Source organism: Somniosus microcephalus, chromosome 27 (assembly GCF_052327205.1).
Source record: "Somniosus microcephalus isolate GS21.2 chromosome 27, FLI_Smic_1.0, whole genome shotgun sequence".
NCBI lineage: Eukaryota > Metazoa > Chordata > Chondrichthyes > Squaliformes > Somniosidae > Somniosus > Somniosus microcephalus.
In genome coordinates, this window is record NC_141013.1 from 21,516,609 (window position 1) to 21,533,585 (window position 16,977).

Consider the following 16,977-nt stretch of genomic DNA (forward strand, 5'->3'; position numbering starts at 1 on the left):
TTTATCTTCATTGCTAATGAGTTTTCCTACATCTTGATCAAGATACAGTATCTGAATTGAGCGGTGCGTACGTGTTTAGAAATAAAAACTCTGTATAATACATTTTTTTTTTATTAGAGATGCTTTTGGGTCAAACTTCTGAATGGGGAGGACTGTATTCCTCAGAGAAAAGAAATAAAATATCGTGTTTTTAAAAATAGGCATGTATATATCATTTATTATAATGTGACAGGAAAAGACCAGCATTAACTTAGACTAAAATATTCCAACATTTCAGAGTCCAACATATTTTGAGGTACAAATACATTTTCAGCAGAAACAAAAGCAGAAAATACACGGAGTGTCTTTGATTTTAACAGACAAGCTGGACCGCTTGTTACCAGGAGCTATTAATAGTGCAATATAATGTAACAGAGAAGTTTAAACATTCTAGTAAAATGAAAGCAATGACACAATTTGAAAAATAGTGATGCCATTAAATAGTTTTATTTTACATATCAAAGGTTAACACAAATTAGCTCAGGCAAAATCATTTGTTTACAGAACTTCCTCTAAAGATCTAAACTCTCAATCAGCTAATAATACACAGCAATGTACAATAGGCTACTTAACCTATAGACCCTTCTTCAATTGTGCCTCTGTTAACATCAGCCTGTCTGCTGCTGTGTATTCACTTTATATTAAATGAAAGATCTCAGGCCAATATTCTTTGTTTATTGCACTAACATGGGAGCGACTATACAATTGTTATGCCATAATTACCTGACACCACAATACGGGTAACAGCAACTCACTTGATAAATTTCAACTTATTATTCAACTGCATAATTAGTAGTGTATTGCATTTAACAAAGCAGGAATGTTTAGCAGAAGAGACCACCGCAATCCAACTCACCAGCCACAAAGCTGAAAAAAAATGACTCCACCTTCTAGACCTCAACTGCTTTCTATGCTAAACACTTAGCTCGGTTTCCTCTTGAATTTGCCAACACTACCCACCTCCATTGCCTCCCCGTGCTATCTGTTCTAATGTATAGTAACCAGGTGGTGCTGTAGCCAGTGCTGCCACTAGTTAAGGTCAGGGGGTTGCTTCCTGTCAAGGTCAGCAAAGGTGGAATGCCAGGATGCAGGCCTGCTTTGTTTGCTACACAGTTGTTAATAAAGTACTCGTGCTAATTCTAAGATATCGCCTCTTCGAGTTCTTGTTCCACTACATGGATTTATCACATAAAGTAGTTAAACCTGAAGTGCTGATTCACTTTCCTTCTTCGGAACTTGAGTCACTTTCCTCTATGTCAAATATATATTTGAGGGTTCAAATTATCTATACCTTTGACAGATTTAAAAAAAAATTTCATAAAATATAAGATTGTGAACAAATCAAAAGAATTTTGAATGAGACTGATTGGGATTCATAGGCCCATAGCAGTATAACTTTTACTATCAATAAATATCATATCATATTAATTGCATACTATAAGCACGACCACAGAACATAATCTGTGCCACAAATCCAAGAATTGCCCTGAAAATCCTTTCAATTCTTTATACACCATGGTCGTGCCACTGTTGGGTATAATTATTTCTTTTTCATCTTAAAATCCTTCACCTTTACTAAACCACGTCATGAATCTTGCCGGTGATTAACAACCCAAACTGCTGGAGAGCTTCTTCAATCTGATCTTTGATAATGTCCAATTATATGAAGAACAAGTCACCAGATGTGGATTAGAGTAGAATTCGCTTGGTTAATTCAGCAGACTTTGCAAAAACAGATCCTGGACATAGGCCACTCTCTCAGACTGTCTGCATAAAGCATAAAATAATGATTAAATTCTACATCCATATTGATATGTCCACCAATGTAAAATCAGTTTAATATTCTCCAGGATATAGTTTATCATGTCAGAACATACAAATATTAGCTAAAGAAATTATAATCAAGGATCCCCAACCTCAATTTCCCAAATTGGTTACCAGTTGAAAAGGTACATTTGAAAAAAAAATTATTTGTACGTTTCATTTATACAAATTTTTGAGAGATGTTGATGATGGAGGTAATGGAACATATTTCCACTTTGCCCACCTAGTGTCTGCATCAGGCAGTTCCAGGTCAGTCGCAGCACAGTTCAATGTAGAGTAAATCTCTATCTACTCTGACCAACAAAATGCCTTAATCGCAATATGAACTTTCTATTCTTCACACCATCCTTTCAGAGTGGGACTCCCAATTAGCGGCAAATTATGAACAGTTTTCTGTATGGACTCACTCCACACACAAATTAATTGGTTCTAACCCACTGCACCACCCAATCCACCATTCGTGTCTTTATATTTAAACTAGAAAGACCTGGGCTCTCTCTGTAATCTCCTCCAGCCCTACAACCCGCCGAGATATCTGCGCTCCTCCAATTCTGGCCTCTTGAGCATCCCTGATTATAATTGTGCAACCACTGGTGGCTGTGCCTTTGTTGCCTAGGCCCTAAGCTCTGGAATTCCCTGCCTAAATCTTTCTGCTTTTCTACCTCTCTTTCCTCCTTTAAGACACTCCTTAAAACCTACCTCTTTGACCAAGCTTTTGGTCACCTGCCCTAATATCTCCTTATGTGACTCAGCATCAAATGTTGTTTGATAATCAATCGCTCCTGTGAAGCGCCTTGGAACGTTTTACTACGTTAAAGGTGCTATAGAAATACAAGTTGTTGTTGTTGAGCATGTTTTACACTGAGCAGAAAAGCTCTATCAATGGAATCTTTAGCATTTACAGGAAACTTTTTTTTATCCGGCACGAACGGGACTGACGTGGTGCCGGTTCATCAAAAATTCCGGATAACCGAAAGCTATAGTAAAAGATACGGAGCAACAAACCCTGTTGCTTAGCAACAGGTTCAGAACAATGGCCACAAGTTGCAAGCGTCTCTGTAGCTTAGCAACAGCTGCAGCCACACCCTTGCACAGCAACAGATCGAGGAAGGCAAGTAATAAAAGTTACCTGAACCTACTCCTGAATTTTGCCGGTTAACCGAGATTTCCGGTTATTTAGGTGCCGGTAAATCGAAAGTTTCCTGTACTAAGAACTTGGCTAAAATGATGCCAAGTAAAAATGTAAAGCCTTTAATGTCTCGTTCCTGTGTATTAAAAATCCATTAATAAGCTAATAAACCCATTAGGTGTCACTTTGTGAAAGCAGTTAGCATATCTGTCCTCTTCACCGTCACCTATTCTCTTTATTTTGGTTGCTCCCATAGTGTATCTCTCTTCCTGACCACAACAGGTCCGACAAAGTATTCCACCCAAACCTTCAAACTGCTTTCCTCTCTAAGGTGCCAACTAACCCGCTATGTTTTAAAAAAAAAAATACAATAGCAAAATGCTGCGGATGCTGGAAATCTGAAATAAAAACAGAAAATACTGGTCAGGCAGCATTTGTGGAGAGAGAAACAGAGTTAGCGTTTCAGGTTCTGATGAAAGGTCATCAACCTGAAACATTGGACCTGAAATTACGGTCGGAGGCTTCCCGCGGGCCAATGCCTCCGATCCGCAAGAAAAGTACACGCCTACCTGGTGCCTCCGTATCTTCAGACTCTTGCAGTCCCGGGCCTGCGGGCGTACGCCCTGCGTAAAGGCCCACATATCCCAGGGGTGCATGCGGTTCGCCAACGTCCCTGGGATCACGTGGGCCGGCCCAACCAATCAAAAAGTGGGATCCCTATTATGCTTCTGCGGATTCCATTTACGTACGGAATCCCCATGAGCATGAATAGGAATCACCTAAAAAACACACGTTCACACAACCTAAATAAATTACGTGTTTAAAATTAAAACATTTAAAACCAAAATTTAATTTTTTGAAAAATAAATGTAAACATTTTTTTTTAAAAGGGCCAAAAATAACCTAAACTAATTTTAAAGATTTTTGAATGTTTAAACGATTTAAAAAATGTTATTTTAATATTTATTTAAACCCTTACGCTGGTAAAAGGCGGCCCTGCGCCTGCTTTTACCAGGCGTAAGGGTTTTGTGGGTGTTCGCTGTGCAAATAGCCCAACTCTCCGCCAGCGAACATCCATTTCCTGCGCATGCGGATGATCGGGCAAGCTGAAACTGGACAGGTTGCAAGTTCCGGGTTTTCGCGCATGCGCAGCGCACACGGAAGCCCAGAACCTGCGGGGCAATTACGAGCACATACACTGCAGTCATGGGTCCCGTAAAATCCGGGCCATTAACTTGGTTTTTCTCTGCACAGGTGCTGCCTGACCTGCTGAGTATTTCCAGCATTGTATATATTTTTTTAAGTTTTGTTTTCACTTTCAATAAAGTATAACTAGTGTGAATGAAAACACATGGGAAGCAAATGTAGCGTTACCTTCAATCATAAACAGACAGCAACTTTCAGAGTACGCAACTGATTTTAACAGAGATGTGTTCCTTTTGGAACAACAACAGAAAATGCTGGAAACACTCAGCAGGCCAGGCTGCTTCCATCTCGATATTAATAATTAGCCACATAAGTTGCTCTGCAGGGTTCATTCAATTGCTCTGGATTTTAATTCATTCAGTGTCTTCTGATTTTAAAAATTCACATAAAATCTAGAAGGCTTGTGTTTTCCTTCGTTTTAGTGAAAAAGTAGAAATGAGTGTAAAGTGGGGGAACATTGCTTTAGGAAAATATACCCCCAAAAATCACCAAATTCAATCATTTGGTGTGCCTGGGTTACGTAATTTATCAAAACAAAACTGCTCCACTCCCAGATTATTTGTAAAAAAAACAATCTTACTCGTCAGCTGTAATTTAATATTTAGGATGTAAACACTGAGTGATGTGACATGGTTTTCATTGTTGGAGGGTTTCTCCAGTGATCCCAGTGGAAGCCTTGCTCGGTGGGAGTGCGGGTCAGAGAAGCAGTGCTGTAATGTTGTAGCTCTGTCCCCAGACCATGCTCCAGTTGAGTGAGACCATCCGCAGGGAATGCAGAATTGCTAAATTCACCCTTTGGTGAATTGAAAGGCTGTTAATGCGAAACCACCACCACCCCCCCCACCCCCGCACATTTTAGTATACCATGTTTAATTAAACCTTAACTTCTCGATATCTTCCTTATGACTGCTAGTTTACTATTTCCACAATCAGGACAAGATAAAGGAGATAATTTACGATTCTGTGCTCCCAGCTGAGAAGATGGTCAGAAAATCGCAAACAACGCACGTGTGACTTTACAATTGTAAAGTTACTCCCAGAGGCAGACAAAGCCCATAAGAGTAACACCATGACAACAGAAGTATCTATCACCAGCAGTCATAACTGTACTGGGATTTCATCTGCCATTGGTATTCTGGTCCTGATGAACATTAATTCTAGATGTTGCTGAATGACAGATTCCGGTGATGACCACGCAACAATCATTTTGGTGCTTAAAAATCATCACAGCCTTTTCTGACGAAAGCATTTTGTTGGAAGCAATTGAGCACGTAAGGGTTTTCGAAACAGAAAATTACAGGGTGGAAAATTGTCTGGGGGGCCCGTTTTCGGGCAGTGTGCGCCTTAACCAAAAGGCCGCCCCGAAACTTTGGCCTCGGGCCTCATGAACATTTTATACCCGAGCTACAGCCATGGGCAGCTTGCGCAGTTGAGGCGCATGAGCTTCAGGCCGCTTACCTCGCGGGCAGTGACTCGAAGATAAGTCCCGGGAGGAGGGGGGGATTGGTGCAGGCAACGGGGAGGGGCGATTATGATGACTGTGGAGTCCGGGGGTGGGAGAACTCCTGCTCCTCCTGGTTCCACACAAAGGTTTCTCAAAACCTTACTGTTAGTTTGTGAAGGCTGCTTAGACCAGAGTGGCTGCTTAAGAATCCCGGCCGAGGTATACCTGACGCCTGTCCCGCTTTCCGCAATTGAATTAAAACAGGTTTTAGGTCTCTCATTTACATATTTAAGGGAGCTAGGTGGTCAACTTTGGGTCGGGCAGTTTGCAGGTGTCCTTGGGGTGCAAAGTTGGTGCCCAAACATTGGGCCTCATTGTGCCCTTTTTATGCCCGTAAAACCACGGCAACCAGGTCCAATTTCTACCTCTGCATATTAAATAACTGTCCTTTAGAAGGTGCTACATAAACGGCAAGAAAAGTCACAGTAAAAAAATAACACATAATGAAAAGGATTGTCCCATGGAATGTATTACTTCAGCTGTCTGGATCTCTCCAGCTGGATGTTCCTAATGTAAGAATACATGGTTTGAGAAAATGCCACTTATCCCATCAAGTCCACCCCTACCACAGTCCAGTTACAAATTGTGATCCTGGAGGCCAAATGGCTTTTTCCGGTCCCTGACTTTTTAAATACCCCATCATGGACTCTACCCGCCCATTGGATCTACTGTGGGAAAGTTCTGCAAGAAAACTTCCTGATCCCCAAAGGTATCCTTACATCTGTACAATCCAAAGTAGCCCTACTGTCCTTTCTCCTAACAGTACAACAACCATGGTGCCCCTGGAGTGCTTGATCATTTTCTCCTATGCTGCCTTCTCTTGCCAAGATCAGAAACTCACTGATTTTTTTAAATACTTGTGTACTAATTGCAATCAGCATCTATTACATGTTATGAATTGGTTATAGTTCTGCATGCGGAGCTTTTCTGAAATATTCACATTCACAGGATGTGGGAGTCGCTGGCAAGACCGGCATTTATTGCCCATCCCTAATTGCCCTCGAGAATTGTGGTGAGGAGCCGCCTTCTTGAACTACTGCAGTCCATGTGCTGAAGGTACTCCCACAGTGACTTTGTTTTAGCGGTTTGGTACAACTGAGTGGCTTGCTGGGCCATTTCAGAGGGCAGTTAAGAGTCAACCACATTGCTGTGGGTCTAGAGTTACATATAGGCCAGACCGAGTAAGGGCGGTAGATTTCCTTTCCTAAAGGACATTAGTGAACTAGATGGGTTTTTATGACAGTAGTTTTCATGGTCACCATTACCGACGCTAGCTTTCATATTCCAGATTTATTTAGTTAACAGAATTTAAATTCCTCAGCTGCCAGTAGAGGCCAATTCATTAAATATATTCAAGAAGGAGTTGGATATACAGGAAACTTTGGTTTATCTGGAGGTTAACTGTCCGGAATGCTCGATCCACCGGCAAAATTCAGGAGTCGGTTCAGTAAGTTTTTTTTCTTTTCGTTGCTTTTTTTTCACCAGTCAGGCTCTGCAAGGTCTAGCTAAAGCTGTTGCTTAGCTACAGAGACGCTTGCAAGCTACGGCTGACTGTTTAGAAGCTGTTGAAGCAACAGGGTTTGTTGCTAGATACGGAGCTCAAAAGCTCCGTATGTTTTAACATTAGCGCTGGTTTGTCCGGCAGTTTTGATGGGACAGCAACAGCTCGGTCCCGTCGGTGCCGGATATCACAAAGTTTCCTGTATTTCTTAAGGCTAAAGGGATCAAGGGATATGGGGAGAAGGCAGGAACAGGGTACTGAATTTGGATGATCAGCCATGATCTCACTGAATGGCGGAGCAGGCTCGAGGGGTCGAATGGCCTACTCCTATCTTCTATGTTTCTATGCCATGGTGGGATTTGAACTTATTTGTCTCAGATTATTAGTCCAGGCCTCTGGATTACTTGTCCAGTAACATAACCACTATGCTAACGTTCCATTAATGGTTTAACTTTTTAAGCACGTTAATTCTTTATAGTAATATCTTTATTTTAATATGAATATTAACACGTCAGTGTGCAGACACTGTCATTGAACAGTATAATTTGTAGCTGAAGGGAAAAATGATTTGAAGTTAGTTTTTCTGTCATTTTTTGCACCTTGGGCCCTTTCTAAAGTTACAAACTGTTACAAATGATCGTTACAAAATCTAGTGCAAGCAGACTTTTATTCAGGGTGTGGATTATTATCATAATGCTCAACAGGTAGCTAGACAGAAAATTCATAGGCTTTAAGATAATGTGTGTGTGTGTGGGGGGGGGAATAATTAAACATGACAGTTTGATTTTGCACCAAAATCTGCAGAAAATTACAATTTTGGTAATGTTCAAAAAGGATAAGGATGTACATGGGCTTCTCTTCTGTTTCCGGAAAGCCTAAGGAATTCACTTCCCCCTGTGCAGAGGGTGGTATCTCAGAGCATTATTGATGGTGGAGTGGAATGCCATTGACTTCTATTTTATTTCATTTATCTGCATTATTTCTGGTTCGATACTGTCACAATACATCATTTCTGCCGCTGTGCAAGATTTTGGGGGCGCAAAAAAAAAATTGTACCTGGCTCAGACTGCACCAACTACAGGATTTTAGTATAATTTATATCGCACCTCTGATCGATCTGCTGCAACAGCGCGAGAGTTTAGAAACGTCTGCAAATTCTTTGAAAGCCACGATTTTGCAGAATTCCACAGGGCTTCCGCGGGTTGTGCAAAAATTGCAAGAGAAAGGTGAACGTGTCGAGACCGGGGCCCAGCATGTCACAGCTGAAAATAGATTTTTTTGTTGGGTGAAAAGAAAATCCAATCATCTAAAGCAATGCAATGCACTAAGTGGAGATTTGAAGAATCGTGCTCTTTTTCTCAGCTACATTTTTAAAAAAGCAAACCGCAATCACTTTTTGCTTCAATTGGCGTTTTCTGCCCAAGTTATCTTAATTTTCTTCGAACAGAATTGCAAGCCGAGGCGCGGCGATAAATAATTCATGCACAGGGGGGTTCTTTGTTGCACATGCCCCGATATTGCAAGCTGGAATGCTGACAGCTGTGTCAGGCCAAACGCTTGCACATCTGACATGACAAGCGACTAACAAGTTTCTTTTAGTTTTGTCGTGGAAAAAAACACAATTGCAGCGAGCACAAAAAAAAACCCCAAAAATGGTCCCTTTCTTTTTGCGCAAGTGTTTTGCCATTAGCTAATATCCGACCAGTAACCTCTGGTCATTTACGATCCTGCCCCACCCCCTTCATGCTTCACACATGCCTGGTCCTTCACGCCTGTCGACGGATCAATACCAGCAATTCTTGGAGAAATACGATGTATCCATGGCAACAAAGCCACATACTCTCTGTGGAAGCCAATGAGACCAGTAGTGAAATCTCAAGAGAATTTCAGCCTTACAAGGCAAGACATTTTTAGGTATAGGAAAGGCCACTCACAAAAAAAAGCATTAATTTTTTTTTGTTCGTTTCATATCAGTTCAGAACCTGATGGCTCCAAGTACACGACATTAAACAGACCTTTTATTTTGTTCCCTTGAAATCACTGTGCTGTTACACCGGTAGCACATAAAATGAAAGATTATGTTTTTTTAAAAAAAAGGAATACACACATTTTCCCCTCACTGCATCCTTCATTCAAAAATCACACTGCCGTTTACAGCTAGAGAAAAAGGAATGGAGAAATGTGCTGAAAGCCAGCAGCCACGCAGCCGTCAAACTCCCAAGGAATCTAGGTTGAGTGGAGTGCGCTGAAAGATAATCCTGCTGCCATGGGTCCAATCTGGGCTTGGAGATGACCTCGGGGACCTGACATGGATTTCAAACTGCACCCTTTCACTGAAAATTAAATCTCAGCAGCTCTCCTATGGGATGGATCGGGGGACTGTTTGCAGCTGCCCCCTGTCAGAGCTGGCTGCAAGATTTGGAAATCTCTTAGTTAGGTTGACAGGCCTCAGAGAGGATGAATCAAAAAAAATATGATGCATGAATCGGCACAGAGTACCCAGAAACTTGAGAACGCAAGCAAGGAAATGATCACACCGAAACCCAAACTGAATGCAGAATAGAGACTCAAAGGGGGAGTAGAATGGAGAATTGCAACAAAAAAGTTAAGAGATCTGAGTTTTCCTTTGAAAGACCAGAAGAATTATACATATATACATTCTAAATATGAAGCGACTGCTGTAGATTACTGCAGTCACAGGGACATGAAGATGTCAAGGTGCTCTCTGCTTCTGCAGCCATACAGCCTCATGTCATATTTGTCACTCGACATTTCACATCTATCTTTGAATGGCTTTCACCTGGACTGTCAGACTCCTCAAAGGCACATCCGTCAGGTACATCCTCAGGTTCTTGGTGCTTTGCCAGGTCTGAGCTGCTGTCACGCATGGCCACATTGACTGAAGCTGAAGAGAAAGATAAAACACTGAAACCACACCAATAAAAAATATTCAACATCTTTGCCAGTGGCGAATCTTAACTCTGAGGAATGTGGAGTGAAATAGGGATTGGTGTGTTACGCTCTGAGGAAACTTTTAAAATCAGAATCACAGCAAATATTGATAGACAATTAAAATATTCTAGCTATGGCTTTTCCACAGAGGAAAAGCAACAGACCAGGATTTGGAAATCTGTGTACATATAGACGCTACCATAACCATCAGTTTCTTTCATAGAAGAACAGTTGTATGATATCTAGGTAGGTTACATAAAATGTTAAATAACAGAAAACGCTGGAAAAACTCAGCAGGCCAGGCAGCATCTGTGGAGAGAGAAACAGAGTTAACGTTTCAGGTCGAAGACCTTTCGTCAGAACTGGAAAAAAAGCAGAAAATGGAACAGATTTTAGAGCATAAAATGTGGTCATTTTTGCTGTATTTTGCTCATCTTTGGCTTAGTCTTGCAATGTGCCAGAATGTGGCTGTGCCTCGGTTTGTATTTGTAACAGACACTCATAATGAGCACATTACATCACATACACGGCTGAAATTTGATGAAGTGTTAGACCTGCTCAATTCCAACTTTGGGATATTAAAAATTCAACTGATATTCAAAATTCTATTCTGACTATGAACTGATGTGATCAAGAGCAGTGATAAGCAATGTTCCCTCTAATTTGCGGTCTAAGTGGGCGGTCCCTTTAAATTGGCTGCGCGGCCACACGTGCTCGTTATTTTTACCAGCGGCAACAGCTGGTGAGCGGCCTGCGCGGGACCTCCCGATCAGTGCGCGGCTGCGCACCTTAGGGGGAACATCAGTAATAAGAGGCAGAAGCAAAGCCTTGGGCACATCATTATCTTAAAGGGGAATGGCATATTTTCGTACACAATCATAAAACACTGGAACCTTTTTACAGCTCATGTGGAAAATAGGTGTAAATATTTCGCCACATACGACAGGGGGAAGGAATTGCTCTGATCACTTTGTGTAGTGATGTGATAAACACATTCCTTTTGAATGTGATTGTGATGTTGCTACGCACAGTAACCAGAACAATTCTTCCCTACAGTTCTCTTTTCTAAGCATTCTAAATGGAATGAAGAATTAAATTGTGAGCAGTCATGTGTCGTGAGGTGCGTGTCACTATCAGCACTAAGATGAACCATTCATGTTTCATGGGCATTTCAGTACTGGGCTTTACCAATTAATATTATTTGAGAAAAAAGAAGTCCTACAGTCTGGAAAATCAGGCGCTGCCGCGTTTAACTCCTATCCGAATGACCAAATATGGTCTCAACTGACAACTGCTCACCACCTCTGAGCTAAAATGCTATGTGAAGCACTTTGCAGTGGCACAGTACAATGCTCCACGTCATGGGAATGAAAAAGCTAAGATGATTGGTTCTACACCATAGAAGTGAGTCGGGGAGCATTACTCTGCATCTAGTTCTGCTGTATGTGATACGAGAGTGATTGATGCCAGCACTGGGTGCTCAAAATGGAAGTGTTCCATTCCCCAGAACCGACAACCTTTAGCATAACAAATCACTAAGAAGAATATGCTTTTAAGAAGGCAGATGGAAAAAATATAGTAGCAGGACGTTATAATCATTTCGATTAAAGGAGCAAAGAGCCAAGAAAATTCAACATTTTTATTAACAGAAGCACAGGATTAATAAATTCTTAAGACTGTATGAGAATGTTAATACAGTATATATATTATATATATATAAAACCATAACCAATACAATGAAGGCCAGCGGCTACATGCGTCCTATCATCACAGGGACTCCAGTTAACAAGAGGACATCTACTACAGATTTAATGTGCAGCTGAGAAAAGTGTTTGGGAAGTAAGGCGAGTGTGACATGCAGCCATCGGGTGGGCTCTGCAAGGCACAGCATTAATAATGGATGGCTCTTAAAGTTTACAGTGGGTAGTGTGCAATAATGCCTGCCACCGTCAAACTTGGCCTGGCATACCCAGATGTACCCTAAAGCTTGCTGTTATGGTCAGTCATTAACAGCACAGAAGGAAGCCATTCGGCCCATCGAGTCCGTGCCGGTTCTCTGTAGAGCAATCCAGTCAGTCCCATTCCCCCGCTCTATCCCCGGAGCCCTGCAAGTTTATTTCCCTCAAGTGCCTATCCAGTCTCCCCTTGAAAACATTGAGGCCTAGAAATTCAGTGGGCCTTGCGCCCACTTAGCGCCTAAAGAGGTCTTTTGCGCCGGCGGGGTGGTAGCGCTGAAATTGAGTGCAGCGGTATTGGCGGCGGTAGCCGTTAGCGCTGCGCCGGGACCGATGACGTCATCGGTGTGCGCGGTGGCCCATAACGCCCCGAAATCGTGCCGATCCCCATATTTATTTGCGCCTGCCTCCTCCGAAGCGGGCGCAAACAGCGAACAGAAAACGGGGCCGTCCTGCTGCCATAGTGGGGCGCTTTAAAGCTGAAGGTGCAGCCGGCCGCTTTTTCGGCGGCCGCCTGCCCGCACCTCCTTCCCCGGCCTCCTCCACCCCCCCCGCGGCATTGCCGGCTGGTTTCCGTGGAGCCCGGCACTTCTCCGTTGTGCCGGGCTCTTTTGCCGGCACTCGCGATCGGGGCTCCGGCCGTTGCAGGCACCTCCCCCTTAAGAGAAGGGGGAGGCCTGCAGTACCGCAGCCTGCCTGCCGCATCGGGTGGCGCTGCGGCAACTAGCGCGCCGATATTCAGTTGCAGCGCCCCAAACGGAGGCGGGCACACCCTGGTATAGCGCCCGCTTCCGAATTGGGGCGCAGAAGACGAATATACGGCGTGCGCTAATGCCTCCCTGCCCAGCGCTAACTTTTGGGCGCGAGCGAGCTGCCCGCGCCCAAGTGAATTTCTAGGCCTGAGTGTCTCCGCTTCCACCACTTCCGTCGGCAGCAAGTTCCAGGTCCTCACCACTCGCTGCGTAAAAAAGTTTCCCCTCACATCTCCCCCGTATCTCTGGACCAAAATCTTAAATCTGTGTCTCCTAGTCCTTGTACCATCTAGTGGGAACAGCCTTTCCCCGTCTAGCCTATCCAAACCCGTCATAATCTTGTACACCTCTATCAAATCACCCTTCAACCTCCTTTGCTCTAATGAAAACAAATCCAGCTTCTCCAACCTGTCCTTGTAGCTAAGATCCCCCATCCCCAGAACCATTCTGTTAAATCTCCTCTGCACCCTCTCAAGGGCCTTCACATCCTTCCTAAAGTGTGGTGACCAGAATGGACGCAATACTCCAGTTGTGGCCTAATCAGCGCTTTATAAAGGTTCAGCAAAACTTCTCTACTTTTGTACTCCATACCTCTATTTATGAAACCCTAGAATATTTTGGTACACACACTACGTGGATGCAATGCAGCAACACACAGAGTAAGAAAGGATTTAAAACCTTTTGTTGTCACCTTCCAGTAGCGATCAACTGGATTAAATTACAATTCATTTAGTAGCGTTGATTAATAAGTCAGTGCGGAAGATTTCTTGTTTGCAGTTTGTAGTGAAATTGTTAGCATGTTCATTACACATTTAAAACTCTGTTACAAATACAGAACGGAAAAAACCCTCCCAGTATTATGGATGCTAACTATACCAGTTCTCTATACCATAAGCAAGACCACAGCAATATAGCCATTGTGTTAATATTGTACTTGCCAGTGTGTGGCAAACTCGTGAACTTTATTCATTTTAGACTATATACTATTGGTAAAAATACTTCTTCCATGACTACAGAGTATGCCTTGAATCACCAAAATAGCCTGCTACCAGCAGTTCACGTTATCCTAAATTTTTAAGTCTTGTGGCCAACGTTCCCCTAATTTTTTTTGGATGCGCTGCCCCTTTAAGGGGCTGCCGACCCATTCACAGTTTTGCGCATGCGGGAAATTTAACATTGGAAAAGCCGGTCCCGGCTGCGCAGCTTAGAGGGAACGTTGCTTGCGGCCTGTGATTTTTTTTGAGTACGCCCTGCAGTGCAAAACCTTGCTCGTCGGCAATGGATATTGGAAAATCTCTGACACACTGTTGCCGAACAAGGCTCCCTGCTGCCAACATGCACTCAGAACATTGACTCCCTTCAAGTAAACTCTGAAAACAGATTTCAATCCCAGGGCTTCACACCCATTAATAAATGTACACAACATACAGTAGCAAACTACAATATAAACATGATTATTGAACATTTAGGAAATAATCTAGTTAGGAAGGAGCTATCTCCGTTTATGGCAAAAATGAGCAAAACAAAATGCCACGGACTAATAATCGCTTTATTAGGAACATAACTAAAGACAATTATTTAATAAAGGTGACCAAGGTGTAAACTCTGCCGAACAGAATCTGATTTTGGATTCAACATAACAAAAAAGTACAGACAATATGGTGTAGTAATGCTATATTTATGTAATGACATATTCAGAGACTGAGGTAATACATTTTATAAAAGGCCTCCCTTGACTATAGCTCTTCCAACCGGTTCCTGCAGTCTCTCTCAATCCGATCGTATGTACAGGCATAGATTTGCAACTGAAAGCTTAAAACCTCACTTTTAAATGATCAGTTACCATTACACTGACATGGAAACAGAATTTGTTTCACAGAGTTGACATTAATGGTGACAAATTACACTACAGTGAATTAAAATGAATCTGCAGAAGGAAAACAATGTATTTGATCTCTTCAGAGTCGATTTTAAATGGGATCTACTATACTGGAGTGCATTAAAATGCAGAGAAGCAACTAAACAAATCCCTTCAGCTATTTAAAGAAGTAATTTCAAAATAAAGTGACAGTACAAACATAGTATAAAGATCTCCTAATTGGCGCAAGGTATTCTTAATGATTGATTTTCAACCTGTGGAGACCGACCACATCAGGTTTCCCCTTGCACCAGGAGCTGCTCTGTTGGTGTCAGGATTGGGGGTTTTCCCTAGAGAGATTTCTACAGGGTGGCCTGGAGGCTGGCTAGAGGCCGTCAAGCTGAGAAGCCTTGGTTGGGCACACAGCAGTATTCCCAATACAGATTTCACGAAGTAGGTCACTACCGATTGATAATCAGGCGAGTCTATGATCCCAATGCGCTGGATTTCCAAAAAGCCAATCCCTACTGAAACGGAAGACCTGAAACAGCAATTCTTCATGGGCTGGCGCATCTGTACTGAAATTCAAGATATGTCTACCAGGAAGATTTTACACTGTTAGAGATGTAATTTACACTGAAAGCATTCCCCTGTACTGTCCTTCTTTAAAGGATTCGAGACGGCGTGAGGTAAAACAGAAGTAAACTTGATAACAAACTTGCACCATCATCCCTTTTGTCTCTTAATCTCTCCTGCCTTCCATCCTATCACAGGCCTTCCCTTTTATTCTTTCCTGCCCTCCCCCCTTTTCCTGCCCCTACACTTGCTTAAAAACCTTTGGGGGGAATTTTGCCAGCCCAGGGGAGGCGGGACTGCCAAGAAAATGGCAGAAACTGGGAGCGAGTACCGAACCCGCTCCCAACTCGCCTCTGTGCCATCTTCCCGGGAGGCGGGTCCCCGAGTCGCGCAGGGACCCGTCTCCTCGAGGCAGGAAGGGGATTACAGCCATTTAACTGCCTGTTAACAGGCAGTTAAGAAGCTTATTCCCATTTTACCCCTGCAAGTGCAGGCTTCCTGACAGCTGTGATCCTTGCCAGGGTCAGCGAGGCGAGCAGTGGGTCTGCGGGGGTGAGAGGGATCAAAAAGTTCGCTGTGGAGGTGAGTGATGGGTGCAAGTGTGGAGAGGTAAGTATGAGAGGCGAGTGTAAAGTGTTAGAAAAAGTTTACTTACCTTTGTTTCTTCCTGCAGGCTTCAACCCTTGGGGATCTGGAGGTGCCTCATCTCAACGGCAGAGCTGACAGAATGGCTGCTGCATTCTCAGATGCAGCAGCCATCTGCTTTCTGCTGAGGAAAGAGATTTGGTGAGCCTTCAATACAAGGGCTCACCTTAGAACAGAGATTGTCAGTGTTTGACAGCTGCTGAAAGCTGTCAAACGCTGACAATTCATCTGTCAAAAATTTTTGACAGATGAAACGTCATACGCTGATGTCCTCCGTCACCGGCTTTCCCTCAATTGGCCTGCTAAGCCTGCAGGGCGGGCTTAACAAGGTCAATCAAGGGAAAATAGCATGGGTTGGCCGGACGTCGTTGGGGGGCAGGTCTAAAACCCGAAAACCAGCAGTCCCGCCCCAAACACGCCCCCATTGACAAAATCCAGCCTGTTAACTCTGTTTCTCTCTCCACAGATGCTGCCCGACCTGCTGAGTATTTACAGCATTTTCTATTTTTAGAACAAATAATACAAGAGTTTCGCAATTTGATTAGAGCTGAATAAGGAAAGAATTTCTTCAAAGGTTAACTTTTTCCAACAAGTGAGTTAAAATGCAACCAATCTGCATCTGTGCTGCAATGTATGCAAGACGCTTTTAGTTATCACAAATTACAGAAGGGTCATTCTATCAATCCTATCTTCGACCAATATGGGATCTAAACTGACAAGATGATATATTGCCATGGATCAAAATTTCCCCATGATTGGTGTTCTCAGTTCAGAAATAAAACCACTCAAAAGACTTGCGCCAATTTCCGACACCTCCTTCCTTCTTTGTACGTCAAATAAGCAGTGATACAGGTGCAGCACTGTGATTTAGATCGTGAATAACCATTACAGTGTTTTGTCAAGACTTCAGTAAAATTGTTCGTTTCAGTCACTGCAGTTACTCCAAACAATGAATGTAACAAAGTTAAATCGGAATCAAAATTCATATCTGCTAAAAACCAGCCATGATAAATTCCTTACTATAGCCTAAAGCTGG

The 16,977-nt window shown here is 42.9% G+C and overlaps 1 protein-coding gene across 1 annotated transcript in view; it reads right to left on the minus strand.

The window, feature by feature from the left end:
• Window positions 1-200: 200 nt before the first annotated feature.
• The window catches only part of LOC147100054 (WD repeat-containing protein 72-like), a 281,840-nt gene continuing 265,063 nt past the window's right edge, over window positions 201-16,977 (minus strand). The window contains exons 19-20 of the mRNA XM_085968672.1: window positions 10,004-10,108; window positions 201-1,806 (exon numbers count right to left, since the gene is read on the minus strand). Coding sequence (XP_085824798.1) covers window positions 1,754-1,806; window positions 10,004-10,108 — 158 coding nt within the window. The 3' untranslated portion in view covers window positions 201-1,753. The remainder of the gene's footprint in view (window positions 1,807-10,003; window positions 10,109-16,977) is intronic.